The 16,459-nt window shown below is 56.2% G+C and overlaps 1 protein-coding gene across 5 annotated transcripts; it reads right to left on the minus strand.

Annotated features, from left to right (window-relative positions):
- Nucleotides 1-1,354: 1,354 nt before the first annotated feature.
- RASGRP2 (RAS guanyl releasing protein 2) lies at nucleotides 1,355-15,811 on the minus strand. 5 transcript variants are annotated; one of them, XM_074336616.2, is made up of 17 exons: nucleotides 15,637-15,811; nucleotides 12,976-13,123; nucleotides 12,246-12,348; nucleotides 11,711-11,773; nucleotides 11,255-11,386; nucleotides 10,427-10,577; nucleotides 10,074-10,247; nucleotides 9,814-9,930; nucleotides 8,492-8,773; nucleotides 7,615-7,692; nucleotides 7,281-7,403; nucleotides 6,855-6,970; nucleotides 3,624-3,765; nucleotides 3,346-3,382; nucleotides 2,613-2,789; nucleotides 1,707-1,770; nucleotides 1,355-1,548 (listed from the first exon to the last, which is right to left on the minus strand). In XM_074336616.2, the coding sequence occupies exons 2-16, from the start codon at nucleotides 13,046-13,048 to the stop codon at nucleotides 1,712-1,714; spliced, it is 1,827 nt and encodes a 608-aa protein (XP_074192717.1). In that variant the 5' UTR covers nucleotides 13,049-13,123; nucleotides 15,637-15,811; the 3' UTR covers nucleotides 1,355-1,548; nucleotides 1,707-1,711. The 5 variants fall into 5 exon arrangements, 4 of the variants coding, with proteins under 4 accessions (XP_074192717.1, XP_074192716.1, XP_074192718.1 ...); XM_074336615.2 differs by lacking the exon at nucleotides 15,637-15,811 and adding an exon at nucleotides 14,918-15,050; XM_074336617.2 differs by lacking the exon at nucleotides 15,637-15,811 and having other exon boundaries at nucleotides 12,246-12,352; nucleotides 12,976-13,115.
- Between the last annotated feature and the right edge of the window lie 648 nt (nucleotides 15,812-16,459).

A 16,459-nucleotide genomic window follows, 5' to 3' on the forward strand; every position in this document is an offset into this window, starting at 1 on the left:
ACACCCGATTCACACATGCAACCACGAAAAGACAGTCCCACGTCACACTCCCTGGCAGGGCAGCCCTGGGCACATTGATACATACACACACACTGGAAAGAAGCCGACTGAGGCTGGGGGCAGTGGGGAGGGAAGCCGGCCAGGCTGCAGGGATGGAGGCAGCACGGGAGGCGGGCAGCTCAGGGAGCGAGCTGCTCTTCACAACACAATCGCAGTCTGTTGTTATAGCAACTCAGCCCCCAAATCGTGAAACGGATATTACAGCCTCAAGAGGAGGAAGGGCTGGAGGGGCCTGAGGACAGGAAGGAGGGGCAGAGGTGGGGGGGTCCCAATGGAGGACAGGGCTGGGGGGAACCAACATGGGGCTGAAAAGTGACAGGGTGGGAGGAGACCCTAAATGAGAAGTAAGCCAGGGGCATGAAGTCAGGGAACCCTGAGGGAGGGGGTTGAGGCCATTGCCAGGTCCACAGATATTGTGCTTTGCAGGTAGGAGTCAGGGTGCTCAGGCCTCCACCCCCAGGACAACCCACAGCTGATGTAGGACAGGCCCCAGCTTGGGGGCACCAGGGAGGTGGCTCCCACTCCTGGGGCTGCTGTGTCGAGTCTCCTGATCCCAGGGGCAGCCTGCCAGCTTTAGAACCTTTCAAAGACCTCCATTCACCCTCCTCACCCAGGCAAGCCTTAGAAGTGGCTTCAGCCTTCCTTGGGTACTGGTCACCACCCCCCCCCAAAACCTCATGCTGCAAACTCAGGAGGGAGGATCTGGGTTGGGAGAGGCCACGGGAGGCTGAAAGCAGGATCAATATGCATTTCCTCTGGAAGTCACTGTCCTTCCGGCTGGCAGCAGCACTAGGCCAGGAGGCTGGAAGCCCAAAGAGTGCAGCCCCACCCTGAGGTAGGAAAGCTGCCCAGGCCCCTACCCCTCTTCCCCCACAGCCAGCACTCTGGGCTGCCGGCTCTCTCCCATGATTCTCTGCAGTGAGCTCCCCATAGCTGGAAGTATTCAAGCAGGAGCTGAAAGGCCACCTGTGAAGCAAGGGAATTTTGGCTGTGGGCTGAAGGCTATGGTTACACATGACCACTGGGCCCAGCAATTCGGGGTGTAAAGACGTGGTAGTTTCCAGTTTTAGACCCCCCATGATTCTGGACTTGAGATTTCAGACCCTCTCCAAGGTGCTTATGTTCCAAGGTTTTCTGGTTCTAAGGTTCCATCCCCCAGGATTCTAGTCCCCACCAAGATTCCAGGGACAGATTCCAGGTCTCCCAAGACTCTCTGACTGCAAAGTTCTAGACTCCAGTCCCTGTAATTACATGCCCCTGCCCCCTCGAGGATTCTAGGCTCTGATGGTCCAGATTCATGACACGGGCCTTTTTATTCCATCTGGGAAATACAAATATTCACAAGAGTCTGTACAACCTTAGGGACACCAGCCCTGGCCCTGCCCTCAGATGCATGCCACCCTCACACCCCGCCCCCCAGCCCCAGGCTCCCTGCTCTGGTCCAGGTCTTTTCTCCAAGTCAGGCATGAGTGCTTGATCCAGTCACAGCTGGGAAAAGAAAAACAGAGGTAGTGAGGAAGACCCGCACCAAAAAAGTAGGAGTCCACCTGGCCTGGGCCATTTGGACAGAGCACCCCTTTTCCTGATCCGCCAACTCTCCCACCCCTCAGCGGGGAGGTGCTGGAACAGGCTGGGGGAGGACTCACCATCATTACAGGTGGATGTCAAACACGCCATCCTCAACCGTCTGTACCTCCTCCTCTCGGATCTCTGCACGGGGCGGGTGGCAGAACCAACTCCTGGGTTCCCATGCCCTCAGCAACCCTTCCTCCCTCTCACAGGAGGCACCCTGCCCCAGCCCAGAAGCAGACCCATCCACCAAAAATCAATTCACTGGATTACCAAACGGCCCGATTTTTGAGGCTTTTTCTAAGTTTTCATTTTGCTATAGCTTTTTCGCAGCCACAGATTTGTCAGTGCAGTTTGCTTAAATGTCAATTTTGTGTGTGTTTCATATTTTAGACCCCAGCACTTCTGGAAGGCTCGATGCAAATGGTTTTATCTTTTCTATTTTTGAGAACTTATGCCAGTCCAAACGGTTGTGGTCAACTGCCTTAGACCCCAGTTTAACATAGTTGTTTAGACTGCTCTCAGCAAAATAATCATTTGAGGAATTGTCATTCAGCAAACTGACCTAAAACCACCAGAAACCCCAAGAAAGCTGCCAGGAGATTTGGGGAGCAAGGAACTTTTCTCAGAACAGCCTCCAGAAGAGCCAAAAAGGAAAGCAAATGACTCACATAACTCCCTCTCCAATCCATTGTCAATCCCCCTAACAAAATAAGAGTCTGACTGGAATCTTGAAGTCTCTTTCATTTTTACTTTTCTTTATATATTAGAGGTTCTCTTCTCCTCAGCCTCAGAGGCAAGGGGTCCCTGGCCACCTTCTGGCACCCTTACCTGTCCAACCCCTCTTCATCGCCCCACCAAAATAAGAGAATTACAAGCTCTGAAATGATTTCCATCTGGATAAGTTAAGACTTTGCCACAATGACCCTGCTTCCCTTGCCCCCTCCCTCCACAGGCCAATACAGAATGAGACCCCCTCTTACCTGGAGGCCGAGAGCCTCGCCTGCCTGGGCGGGGCAGAGAGAAGCTGAAGGCGCGATGGTGGGTGTGTGTGGGTGAGGGTGAGGGTGTAGACCCCTCCAGACTCACACTCTGGGCCCTGCGCCGGCACTCAACTGACAGACGATCCTTGCACTGCTTGTGGCAGTTCACACCACAGGCTGGAGGAGGCAGATGGGGAGCCCAGCCAGGGCCATTGGTCAGAACAACCTCCATCCCATTCTCCCGGCCTGCCCCTCTCTCCAGCTTCCTTTGCTCCTGAGCAGCTGCCCCACCAAAACAAGAGTCTCCTTCCAAAGTGCTCTCTTCGTCCTATTTGCCAGTCTATGCCCTTTCCAAAGTTCTTCATTCCTGGGCAGCTGCCTTGCCAAAATTAAAGCCCTCTGCAAGGCTACCCCCTTCACATATAATCATCTTGCCTCTCTGGCTCCAAGGTACATCACTCCTTTGCAATCACCCTACCAAAATAAGAGTTCCCACCCAGATAGTAACTCTTCCAAAAAAACTCAGACCACAAATATATGGTGATAGAAGAACTGACTCTGGGCAGTGAACACATAATGTGAGATATAGATGACGTATTACAGAATTGTACACCTGAAATCTATGTAACTTTACTAACAATTGTCACCCCAATAAACTTTAATTAAAGTAAAATATAAAATAAAATAAAACAAATAACAAACTCAGTCCAGTAGCCCTGCCTTTCCATCTCACCTCGGCATTTGAGGCCCTGCTTGTAGATGCCCAGGATCTGAAATAGAGGAGGGGCTGTGCTGGCGGGGAGGGATTTAGAGGTGATGAGTCTACTTCTTCCTTTCAAGGGCAAGGACTGGGACTGACCCTCTCTGGGCCCCCCCAGGGTTATGTGCAGAACAGCAAGAGAGGCAGGTGGAATTAATGGCTTAGAAGGCTCTGGCAGGGGCGGGACCAAAAGGGAGGGCAGGGCGGGGTGGGGGTGGGGCTGGAGGGGTGTGGCTTGGGCGGGGGCTCACCAGGGCCTTGCAGTGGCGGCAGGCAACCGGGCGCAAGGAGTTGCTCTCGTGGAAGTTGTGTACGAAGCCCATGCGGCCGCCCAGCATGGAGCTGGAGCGCAGGAAGTAGGAGACCATCTCCTCCCTGCTGATGCAGCCATCCCTGTCGGGGTAGGGGGAGCACCTAAGTTTGGGCCCTCCCCTCCCCTCCCACAACCAGCCTAACACATCCCACTGTAAAAACCCGCTGACAAATAAAGGGTCCTCACCACACTCCTGATTTTGGACCCCTGGTGCAGGGAGGAGAAAGAACACTAGACTTGGAGCCAGGCAGATATAGTGGCTGCTACTAACTAGCTGTGTGTCTTGGGCAAGTGTCTTCCCCTGGGTTTCCTCCGGGGGAAAATGGGAGTTGTAATTCCTGCCCTGCCCACTTCAGAGTTGGTGTGTAAACTAAAAGGGCTGTGATTATCGTTCCCCCGGGATTATGAGTTCTGTTTCCCAAAGTGAGCTCTGCAGAACACCAGTTAGGAGTCCTGAGAATTAAGAGATCTCTGCTGACTTGTGGTGCCAGGTAAGATTGGGGAAAGCTGCACTCGCCTCACTCTTGCATAATGCTGCCAGAAAGACACCTGTAATCAGTGTTTCCCACATTATCTAGGGCTGCCCACAGAATCCTTTTTTCACCTATTCCCATATTACAGGCAAATAGTGAGCAGGAGCTCTGGAGATAAACCTCAATTCAAATGCCGGTGCCACTACTGCCTGGCTGTGTGACCTCAGGCTGCCTAATGTCCCTGTGCCTCAGCTCCCGCTTCTGTAAGTGGGGATAACGGTAATCCCTACACCTCAGGAGGGCTTGTGAGGATTAAATGAGATAGTACACGTGGCGCATTTGCAACAGTGTCTGTGTAGTTAACAGGTCCTGGGCTACCGAAAGCTATTTCTGTCAGGGCTGGTCCTTGCTGCAAATTCCCACCCATTTTATCTGAGTCTCCATGATGTGATCAAATCAACGGGGCATTGGGACAACTGGCCAGTTTGAAAACAATACAGTCTGGACTCCTACGTCATACTGTGCATGAAAACGAAATTCCCACTGAATTGAAAACACCAGTGTGGAAAACAAAACTTATTATCGAAGTATTTGAAAAGGTATAAGAGAATAAGGGGTAAGGGCCTTTTTACATGTAACACAAATCCAAGAAGCCATAAAGGAAAAGACTGACATATTGAGCACACAAATTTTTTTAAAAATTTTATATGGGAAAAGACAACATAAATGACAGACTGGGAGAAAATATTTGCAAACATATTCAACAGCAAAGGGTTAATATCCATTAACAGAGATTCTAAAAATCAATGAGAAAAAGACCAACAAACCCAGTGGAATAATGGACAAAGACTATGAACAGGCAATTAACAGAAGAAATATAAATGGCCAATAAACATATGAAAAGATATCCTACCCCACAAGGATTAAAGAAATGCGAATTTAACCAAGACACCATTTGCCAAAATTGTAAAGCTTATTATAGCATCCATTGTTGGCAAGGAAGTTGGGAAATGGGCACTCGTTTGCTGCTGATGGGGGTGCAAGCTGGCACAACCTTGCCTGAGGTCACTTTGGCAGTCTCTCTCCTAATTTAGAATGTGCCCATCGTTTGATCCAATTATCCCACTTCTAGGAATTTCTCCTACAGAAACAGTGGCCTGAGCGCATCGCTACAAAGACGTTCACAGCAGCCTGGTATGTATTAATAGCAAAAAACTGGGAACAGTCTACGTGTCCACCAGCAGGAGAACGCTGAGGTAAATGGCCCAGCCACACCGTGGAATATTCTGCAGCTGGTCTAAAGAACGAGGTAGTTCTGCAGAAGTCGGCATGCACGGTTGTCTATGATAAAGGTTTCAGTGAAAAACAAAAGCAAAAAGAGCAAGGTGTGCAGTTCCACCAAGACGGGGACAAAAACAACAACAACAACAACAACTGAGAGCCCTGCTGCTATAAATACCTGGGTGCTGGTTAAACTCTATCAATAATTGCATTACATTCATGGGGGAGTTAGCAAGAAAGAAATGAAAACTCCCAAGTTCCAGGAACAAGAGGGAGCTGCAAGCTGAGGCAGTTAGTTGGGGCTGGACACTGCAGCTGCCCTGGGAGGGGTTGCTGGTCTCCCTCCTGGTGAGCCAGGGGCTGGGTTCTGATACCCAACGAGTGGCCAGGCACAAGGCCTGGGGCCTGCAGGTGGTGGGGAATTAAGGTTGGGACTCCTGCATGAAGCTGGGGCCTCAAAAGTCTCCAAGAGCTTCATCTTCATGGAAAGTGCAGCCTGGAAAAAAAATTCCCCCACCAACCCAAGGAGATAACTTGGAACTCTGTGTCAACTCTGGGTGGGAAAACAAAGCAACTACAATAAACACCATGGGCAGAGCTACATGTATACTATATAATCCTGTTTGTTTATGACACAGACACAGGCAAACAAAATCTATATTAAATTTGCATATACACGAAAAAAAAAAAGACTGGAAGGATACATGTACTGCCAAACCAGGAATATTGCTAGTGGAGTCACTGATGATAACCTCTACCGAGCAGAAAGGAGGAAGGGAAATTTCCACTTCTTGCTTTATACACTTTGTTCACTACAAATCTAGTTTACTACCTGGACGTTTTTTTAACCATAGAATTTTGTAATATGGAAAAAAGCCCAGGTTTTGAAAATATGGATTAACATTAAAAAATCAGTCACCCTGAGATGGACTGTCAATTTTGATTGGAATTTTGTCTGTTCAGCAAAACGGGTATGAACGTGGTTGCACATTTAACCTACTTCAGAGAACCAGCTGTTTGTCCAAATTGTCAGCTTGTGAATTGTTGATAAGCAAGTGGTGCTGCTAATTGCAGGCCTTTCTTATCTACTCATTAAAACAGGCTACCCAGGAGTTCAACTTGCCCACACTTTTTGCCAGCTGTGAACTCCACAAATAAAATGGCATTTGTGTAGCAACAGTCCCCAGGCCACAGTCTTTGTAAGATGCAGGTGGAGCTCCCATCTGTCTGAACGAGTGAGGTAACCCTGGGCCAGCCGGCAGCCTCCCCCCACCAAATAAGAACCCCTCCCCACACTGGCATCTTCCTCTGCTGAGATCATTTGGTCCAATGGCCTGACCTTGCACAGCAGGAAGCTGAAACCCAAGGGGAAGTGAGCCTGCTTTCCCTCTCCCCCAGCCCCCAGGCCTCCTCACTGGTTCTGGTCGAGGTCCCCAAAGGCGCTGAGGTAAGGGAAGTTCCCACGGATGATCTGGAACTCTTCCTGTGAGATGTGGCCATCCCCATCGACGTCAAAGTTCCGGAACACAGACTGGGGGACACAGAGGTACACACACGGGCAGGAGAATAAGGGGCCCATCAGGCCCATCCTGTCGATACCCCCAGTCCATGTTATGAGGGGTGTCTCAGATGTGGGCGGCCGTCCATCTCCCCCACCACCTCCCTTTTCCATATTCCCACCCCAAACCCACCCATGCCTTCTGGAGACTGGGTGCTGGCCCTTGAACATGGCACTGGTCATGGCTCCCAAGGTGGTGCCCTGGCAAAACCAGCCTGGATTGACCACTCAAGACCTGTCCCCTGCCCCTCAGGCTCCAGAGCGGGCCACCATAGCATCTCACCTCCACCATTTTCTCGATGTGTTCCACCAGGAGCGCCTGATCCAGCTTTGGTTTGGCAGCTGAGGTCCACTCCTCCAGCACTGGGGCCCGGGGAGGTGGGGTGCAGCTTGTGGGGCTGGTTGGCTGTGGGAATGGTTGGGCCTGAGTGAGGGCCGGAGGCGAGGGAGCCCAGGGCCCAGGGGAGCAGAGAGGGGAAGCCCTGGAGATAAGGGAACCTGCACAACAAGTAGCCGCTAAGAGCTCCTCCTGCCGTCACATCCCAGGCTTCTCAGGTGGGGCAGAGGTGGGGGAGGAAGCGGACGGGCAGCGTGAGGAAGCGGGTTCCCCTCCTCACCGAGGACTTGGAGCGCGGTTCTCTCTGAAGGGACAGCTGGTAGAGCTCATCCTCCGTCTGATATTGATCCAGCGACACCTGCAACACACAGGTCTGATCACACCCACTGGCCCCCACTGCTCTCAGGAGCCCGCTGCTCTCAGGAGCCCACTGCCCAGAGCCCAAGGTCACAATGTCCACCTAGAGGCCACAGTGCAGCCCCAAGTCTAGTCCAGAAGCTAGACTCGGGACAAAGGCCAGCTTTGAACACACCCCAGCAACCACACGCCAGCCTAGCACAGACCAGAACCCCAGCTTGGCCTTAAACCTTGAGCACAATGCACTGCCAAGATCTTAGCCAAGAATCTATGTGAGAACACAGCCGAGAGCTCTGAAATTCACCCCAACCTAGACCCCAATCCAGCAACCAGAATCAGCTCAGACTGCAATCCTGATCCCAGTCCAGAGCTTAGAGACAGCTAAGAATTCACTGCAAACCCAAAACCTAAGCCTCGGCCCCATGTCTAGAACCTAGTCCAGATCCAGACTACAACGCAACTCTGACCCTAGACCTCAAAACCGAGTCCCAAGCCAAGCCCAGAACCTCAGAGCTCAGGACCTGAGGGTGGAAAACTACCCCTACACTCAGAATCCAGAGCTTGGCTCCAAACCTTGAACACAACCCACAGCTAGGAACTCAACCCAGGGCCCAGACCCAGCCTCAAGCCCACCACAGTCCCACCTGGAGCCTAGAACCCATCTCAGAGTTTGTTCCAAACTCTGGAGCCAGGATGGATCTCAGTCTCTTGACCACAACCGAGAAGCTGAGGCCAAGCCGGCAGCCTTGTGTAAACCCAGGACCAGGTGTGGCTGTCCACTGTGGTACCTGGCCCCTCACCGTGAGCAGGCTCAGCAGGTCAGGGTTGGCCTGCACAGGTGGCCGAAGGCTGGTCACCATGGCTAGCTCCTCCAGGATGCTAAAGAGCTGCTTCATCTTGGCCCCATTAAGTCGGGTCCGGGCAGGGTCCAGCCAGTCAGGTAATGCCAGCTGCAGGGCCACCAGGTCCTTGAGGTGAACACCCAAGATAGGGAAGCGGAAGCCCACACAGGCTGCCAACCGGCGTCGGTAGTTGCCATAGTTGCCAGTGGCCGTCACTAATTCTGTCAGGCCTTCCCAGAGCTGGGGGGCAAACGGCAGAAGGTCACACACACACACACAACACTGGCTCAACCATCCTCCCCCCTCAGCCCTGGAAATGTAGGAGAGGATGAGGCTCAGAATCAGGGATGGGTGAAAGGTCAAAATCCTTCCTCACTGTCCCCCAACACTGACTCCCTTAGCCCCTGGGGGTCAGAGTTCATAGGTCATGAGTTTGAGGGAACACCCACTGCCAAATACCACACCTCTACACCAGGCCTGGCCCAGATTATCATCATTTAACAGGAGAAGAAACTGAGGCTCAGGGAGGCAAAGCAGCACAGGAAAATGATCTAGAAGAATGTTCTTAGATATGTCGTTCCTAACAGCCCACAGTGGAAAACCCCAAATGTTCAAAAGTACAGTAGATACATAAATTGGAGAGGGCTTATGATAAAATATTATATGGTAATGGAAATTAACGATTGTCCACATAACAGAATGCAAGAAGGAAAGAAGCTATGAAGTAACAGATACAACATGATTCCGTTTCTAGAAAGTTCAAACATAGGCAACAAGAAAGCCATTGCTTTGGGATGCGTGCATACGTGGTAAAGCTATAAAGAAAAGCAAGGTCATCATTGTTACAAAAGTCATGACATTGGTTACCTCTGATGGGAAGGGAGTTATGCTCTAAGGTTCTGGGAGCTTCAGGGGCTGGCAATGTTCTATTTCTTGACCTGGGTGGTGGTTACACAGGCGTTTTCTTTATAATTTTTCTTTAAACCATATATATATTTTATATACTTTTCTATATGTATGTCTCCCACATGTTAAACAAAATAAAAGGAGGAGAAAGCACAAGCTTTGGAGTCAGGCAGACCTGTGAGCCCCCCACTCTGCCACTTTCGTGTGGAAGCTGGGAAAAGCATTGAATCCCTCCGAGCCTCAGTTTCCTCATCTGTCAAATAAGAGCAGGAGTGCCCAGCACTCACTGCTGGGAGTTTCCTGTGAGGCCAGACCTGGCAAGGCTGGCCCCCAGGCTTGCTAAGGCTGCTCTCCAGAACCCCAGTCCCAGGCACCTTGATAGTCTCGGGGCTGACGTGGCTGTGGGTCTCCTTGAGGCGGGAGATAGAGCTGTGGCTCAGGCCCCCGACCACCGCCATCAGCGTGTTGAAGTTCTGCAGCTGCAGCAGCTTCTGGGAGACAAAGGGAGAGAGGGAGGCGGGGTCACTGAGTGGGCCCAGAATTTGGCCCAGCTTTTCTGGAGAGGAGGCAGTTGGTCCGTGGAAAGGGGGGACTCGGCCAGACGGACAATTGGGGGCAGGGGAGGGGCAGGTACCTCCGCCACGTGGACGAAGTGTGTTATGACTAGGGCCCGCTGTGGGGCTGTGGGTTTGCTGAGAATCATGAGCTGCACCCACTGCGACACACTGTTGAAGAGGGAGATGAACCGCTCCAGGACAGGATTGTCCACGGTGCAGCCATGAGTCACGAAACTGTGATAGTCCTGGAACTGGGGGTGAGAGTGGAATCAGCGCCCTATGGGCCCCTCTCCTCCCCAGGTCCACTCCTCACCCTCCAGCTGCCCTTTGGTGGTTACACTGAAACCACCCACCCACCCCAGGGACCCGGCCCCTCCTAGGACCTCCTCCCCAACCCACACTCTCCCCGACCAAAGGCCTCCGGCCGCACCAGGATTTTGCAGAATGAGCGATACTCCAGGTAGGTGAGATGTTCCGCCAGCTCCATTGGCTCCAGGTGGTCGAACAACAGGGACATCTTGCGCTTTTTCTGTGCCATGGGGTTCCGCTGGGTCACCTGCCGTTTCCACTTATATGTAGGGCTGGGGGAGCAGGGGCAGTAAGCCCTTTGCTGGAGATGCCCCACACTCACGCAGACACACCACTCAAGCTGCCTGAGGACCTCCACGAGGTCCCAGTCCCAGAACTCCTGCCATCTCCCCTCATCATGTACTCCACACATGATCAGGGAAGACGTACTCTGTGCCAGGCGCTAGGGGTACAGAGATGAACAAGACAGGGTTCCTGCCCCCGACCAGCTCACACGCTACTGAGGGAGACAGACACAGAAACGAACAATCACCAAACCGTGTGGCGTGTGTACAGGTCTTTGCACAAAGTGCCACGGGGGAACAGAGGAAGGAACAAATTCTGTCCTGGAAGGGCCGGGGACCTCAGAGCCCACAGACACTCCACACCTGAGCTGAGTGTGATAACACAGAGAGGCAAGGGGAACAACAAAAGCAGATAAGTGGACCCGTGTAGCTGCAGGATGAGGTGCCTAGGACGGGCTGGGCTGTGGAAGATGAGACCAAGCTGGCCCAAGACTGTGAGAGGCCTTAATTCCCAGCTGAGACATTTTGAAGGTGACAGAGAACCATAGAAGGCTTTTAAGCAAGAGGGTGACATGACTCTCACTCATTCAACAAACATTAAGCACAGACAGTGTAGGATGCTGAGTGCCCTCCCCGCCCGCCCCCTCCGAGCGCCCCCCACACACACGCTCTCGATGTCGATGAGGCTGCTGTGCCTGCGGTTCCCTTCTTGGTCCAGCAGAGCCTTCAGCTCCTTGATCTGCTCAGCCAGCTCATGGTTCAAGTCAAACTCCGCTGGGAATGCTGAGATCCAGTACCTGGAGGAGGCTGGGAGTCACCCAAGGCAGCCCTTCCCCCACCATCTCTTGGCGTTGTAGTTCCCCATAAAAGGGGGAAAGAGCCTCAAACCATGGTTCCCTGTCTCCTAGCTCTGTCCTCCCCCACCCCCATTAGGCAGATCAGAAAACCCAAGGAGGGGCTGGCCTGTGGCAGCACACCCACCATGGGCAGAGCCTGGGGCAAACCCACCTGACCACCTGACCAACTCCCAGAACCAGGTCTTTCCACTCCTTCAGGCCAGTGTGAGGCCTGAGAGAAGGGGAAAGAGGAGGGAGGAGACAGCGCACAGGAGGAAGACTCACCTGACCAGGTGGCATGTTTTCACCTGCAGCGAACTGGAGTTGTCCTTCCGAGATTGTTGGTAGGTGAAGGAGAGTTAAGGAAAACCAAAATGCAGCCTAATTCTATAAAGTGAGGCAGGGATGGGGCCTGGTTCTAGGAGAAATGCTGGGGTCGGTCTAGGGCAAAGGCGGAGCTGAAGCTCTGGAAGGGGGTAAAGGAAAGGGTGAGGGGTGAGCTTTGGGAGGGCGTGTGCGTGGGAAGGGGGCTAGGTTCTGGGGCTGCTGAGAAGAGCCGGGCCTTGGTTCTGGGAGGGAGGCAAGAAGCAGACTGAGCTGGGAGTAGGGACCGACCCTAGACAATAGGGAGGGAGAGGTCAAGGCCTAGGTTAGGGAGAGAGCCGGTGGAGGATGAGTTTCCCGTGGAGGAAAAGGGTGGAGCCTAGGGCAGGAGGGGCCCACGCTCTAGGAGTGAAGCCCATTCTCAGCCTGGGCTGGGCAGCCGGGCTCGCTCTGGAACTAGGACTGAAGGGCCCCTGGCAAAGCCCGCAAAGGATATATGTGGAGCAGCTTTGCCGCCAGCTGAGAGGAAGGGATGTACCAGGGGTGCATCATAAGGAACATGCGCACCAGCTGCGGGTCCCGCACCTTTCCCGAGTCATCTAACTCCGAGGGGTCAAAGATAAGTCCGTTGACCCTTCATCGCGCAGCCGTGGTCCCGAAACCCTACCCCGCTGCCCACCTCCTGCTTTCCCAGGACTCCCGAACCAGGAGGCGGATTAGAAAGATGAGGTAGGATGGGAGAGAAATAAGGCAGGATGGGAGGATCTGGAGGAGGGGACCGTCTGAGTCGGGCCCATGGTCAGGAGGGGAACCAGCTGGGGCGGAAGGAGCCTGGGTTCCCCAGGGTCAAGAATCCAGAGGTCATTTCCTGAGTGCCTGGGGGAAGGAGCACCCCTTCACCAGATAAGCTGCCCCGCATCAGCCGGAAACAGCTCCCAGGCCGGAGATAGAGAGTTCCTCCGGATTCCCCGGGGGAACAGATAATGCTCCTCCTGTGTCAGAGTCTGGGGACCCTGTCCCTGCCTTCAACGCCGGCATACCAGGGAAGAGAAACATTTTATCTGAAGCATAGGGATCTCTCTACGATGAAGAGGAGGCTTTCGCTAAAGAGGATACAGGATGCGGAGCTGGGTGGGTCCAGACCTGAGGCCAGCCCTGGGAGGCGGGGACCCGGGTTCAGGCTCCAGGCTGGGCTCAGGCTGGGTATGTACTCCCGTGCCACTCACCGAAGGCTTCGATGCAGCCGCGGAGCAGCTCCTCCACTGTACAGCCCTTGTCCAGGTCTAGGGTGCCCGCCATAGCTGTCGGCGCGGGTAGGCTGGGCCAAACTGCACTCGGGGAGATACCCACGAGGCTCTGACCGGACCCCTGTCCCTGGAGAGGCAGAGTAGGAGTCTGCGGAGGCGCTGGCCAGGGGAGCGGCTGACGGGCTGGAACGGGGCGGGACGGGCACGCCCCCTACTGGGCAGGGGCGGAGTCGTCGACCGCGGCCACTCCCGGGGTTAAACGGTCTGGCCCCGGATGGTGCAACCCACCAGTTGGGAAACCGACCCGCCGAGAGGCTTCCGGCCCACCCTCGGAGTCGCGGGAGGGCTGAGGGACTCCCCAGGGATGGGGACGAGCCAGGACTGCGGGGGCTAGTTGGTGCCCCAACCACCCGTAGACCCTCTTCTCCTCGAGCCCGCTTCCCAGAGGCACCTGCAGCACCCAGCAGCTCGGCGCGGCGCCCCTCCCGCTTTCCTCCCTCCACAGCCTCCCTTCCCCCGCAGGGTTATTTTGGGAACCCAGAGCCTGAGGGGACCTCGGAGGAATTTCTCTCTGGGATGGGAGGGGGCAGGAACCCAGGCGTCCTGCCCGCTTTACCCCCTCCCGGGAAGGGGAGGCGGGGCTGTGGCTGCCCCCAGAGGCCTGCCCCTGGGGAGGAGGGCTGGAGTGGAGAGGAACATTCCTGGGGCGGGGGTGGGGGTGGGGTGGGGGGAGCCCGCGGCAGCCGGGAGGCGTCAGCGGGAAGCCTGAGCCTGGGAACCGCGCGCTCCCTAGCCACCTCCTCCGTGAAGGCCCCAGGGGTCCCGTCCCGGCTCAGCCCTTCCGCAGGCCATCTTCCTCCCCAGCCGGTCCTGACCCAGGCTCCGGTTCTGCACAGTCGAACTGTGAACGCACACACAGGCTGACCACACTTGGGCACACAGAGTGGGGTGCCCAGAAGGGGGCGCCATTGCCGTAGGGGCTGGAGAGTGCCTGTATGACTCCACCAGCAACTCCAGCGCGGGATCCTACGCACCAATGCAGGGACAGACGCTCATTCCATACTCAAGGCCAGGGGCCCATAATTGGGTGCAAGATGCCCGGGCTCACACAGACCCAGTACTCAAGCATTCGCCTCTCATCCTCCGTGTCACACACAATGGCACCCACACCCTGCGCACACCTGCGCAAAGGAACCCTCGGGCACACACACCTAGCTCTCTTCCCCATAATGCAAACCCATTGATGGGGCCAGCTCCCGGACCCTCTGCTCACTCCCGCCAAGCCAGCCTGGAATTCCTTGGCCACCGCAGCGCTGACATCTGCACACGTGTGCACACACGCCAGACAGTGCACCTACACGCATGTACACTCCCACACATGCACACACCCTCGTGGGTGCGCACACATGCCCATCCCACCACCACCCCTTCATCCGCGGTCTAGGGCCAGCCCGGCGGCGCAGAGTCCTAACACCCCTTACCCCCGCCGCTGGCAGAGTCTTTGCACCACGGAGAGGTACCCCGCCCATACACATACTCCTCCCGGCTAGGGAGTGGGGGCGAGGGCTTCTCCACGGAGTTCTCTGGCGGACTTTTCCTAGGAACCAACCAGACCCATCCCCTGCTGACTCTGCCGCTTCCTTGTTGTGTGACCTTGAGAGTCACTTGGCCTCTAGGAGCCTCAATTTTCTCATCTGTCAAATGGGAGATCCGTGGGGGAAGGTCCCCTGAGACCCAGCTGGCAAGGGCCAAGTGCACCGAGATGTCGCCGCCTCCACCGCGCCTCAGCTCTCTGCAGTTCTCTCCTACCCCCGACCCGGGCTGCAGACTCCCCACCCACCAACCCACTCGCCGCCCTGGAGGGCTCCTAGGAGCCAGGCCCTCCTCTGCGCAGCGCCCCGCACGCGCTCGCTCCACTTACTCTTGGGACCCGCGGCAAGGAGCCCGCACCCGGCCCGGCCGGCGCCACCTCCGTGCGCTCTTGCCCGCAGGCCTCGCTGCGGCTGCGGCTCCCGCCCGCTCTCCGCGCTGCGGCCCCGCTCTCCGCCGCCCCGCCCCCGCGCCGCGGCCGCCCCCTCCCCTCCCCGCCCCTGCGCGGGGCTCCGCACCGCGGGATGCGCCAACCCCCACCCGGGCTCCCTCTCGCCCCGCACGCGGCGGTCCCTGCGGCAGCTTAACCCCTCCCCTGCCGCGCCGCCGGAAGGCCAGGGCCGCGGGCGGGGGGCTGCGCCACTGGCTGCGCCGGGAATGGGCGAGCGGAGGTCTGGCCCCGCGGGACGTGGAGGGGGGAACTAAACCAAGGGCCCTTTCCTGCCACCCCAGACGGCCCTGTGCCCCCCGCCCTGCCTGGTGTTGGGCAGAGGAAGCCGGGAGGGGCAGGAAGCGGACTGCGGTGGGGAAGGGGCGCCCCGCCCAGCCCCCGGCCCGGGTTCCTGTTTTCGAGAAAAACCGTTCCCACGGGGCTACCCCGGCGCAGGGCCGCGGCGTCTTCCTGCGGGCAGCGGGGGGCAAAGGCTTGGTGGAGATCAGGGCCATGGAGGCAGAGGGTCCTTGTGATAAGTGTGGGGGAGGGGCTAGAGCAAGATGGGAGCATTTTGGGGAGAGGGGCCTGTGGGAAGGGAGGAGTGAAAACGCCGCTACCTGGAGACGAGACCTCGATGTCTGGGATGTGGGGAGAGCTCCAGCTCACACAGGCGGGACTGGGGCCCCGGAAGCCTGGCTCCCCAAGGGACCAGATGGAAAGGGGCAGCTGCAAACTGCGGGTGGGTTCTCTGCAGCTTGGAAACTGGAGGCCTGGATGCCTGGGCCCCTGCTAGGGAGGAACTTGGGAGGAGCAGCCGGAGGCGGTGGGGGTCCCCACAAGCTGGGCCTAGGGGAGCCGGTAACCGTTTCCGGCCTTTGGGTTCAAACACAGTCACTGTGAAACCACCCACCCCAAACCTGCCTTCCGAGGCTTGCCCCTCCCTGCCTCGGGGCTGGGGAGGCAGGACCTCTCCCACACTTCAATCTTGGTAATGGGAGGCCTAGAAACAGGCCCTTTCTGGTCCCCCGTTTCCCAAAATGAGGCCAGGGCAACATTGGCCTAGCCTAGACCACCTATGAATGTCCTCGGCCCTAACACTCCCCAGACTTCGGAAGAGGCAGAGCCACCTGCTTAGAGACCCCTAAACGCCGCAGTGGGGAGGGGCTAGGGGCGGAGTCAAGAAGGCGCCAACCATCCACAGGGCCCGCCCCCTCCTGATCCCGCCCCCGACAGTGGATCTTCGGTAGTCCCGGAGGCCTCTGTCCAAGTCCCGGCTCCCAGCTCCTGTGGGACCCACCCAGGCGGATGCCCCGCCCCCGGCCAGCCTGGCAGGCCGCTGACCTAGTATGGACACAGCACTGGGAAGAGAGGCGTGGAGGGTGACGCTGGGAAGGGGGCTGAGAGTCCAGGGCCCCGCCCCCACGGGCCGCTCCCTACTAC

Source organism: Rhinolophus sinicus, chromosome 14 (assembly GCF_057876585.1).
Source record: "Rhinolophus sinicus isolate RSI-liver-muscle chromosome 14, RSI-T2T, whole genome shotgun sequence".
Lineage (NCBI taxonomy): Eukaryota > Metazoa > Chordata > Mammalia > Chiroptera > Rhinolophidae > Rhinolophus > Rhinolophus sinicus.

Coding starts and splice junctions, on each gene's coding strand:
- RASGRP2 (XM_074336616.2), bottom strand. CDS start 13,048: ATGGCGGGCACCCTAGACCTGGACAAGGGCTGTACAGTGGAGGAGCTG. Junction 7,404..7,614: donor AACCGCGCTCCAAGTCCTCG/GTGAGGAGGGGA, acceptor CCATTCCCACAG/CCAACCAGCCCCACAAGCTG. Junction 3,383..3,623: donor GCCGCCACTGCAAGGCCCTG/GTGAGCCCCCGC, acceptor CCTCTATTTCAG/ATCCTGGGCATCTACAAGCA.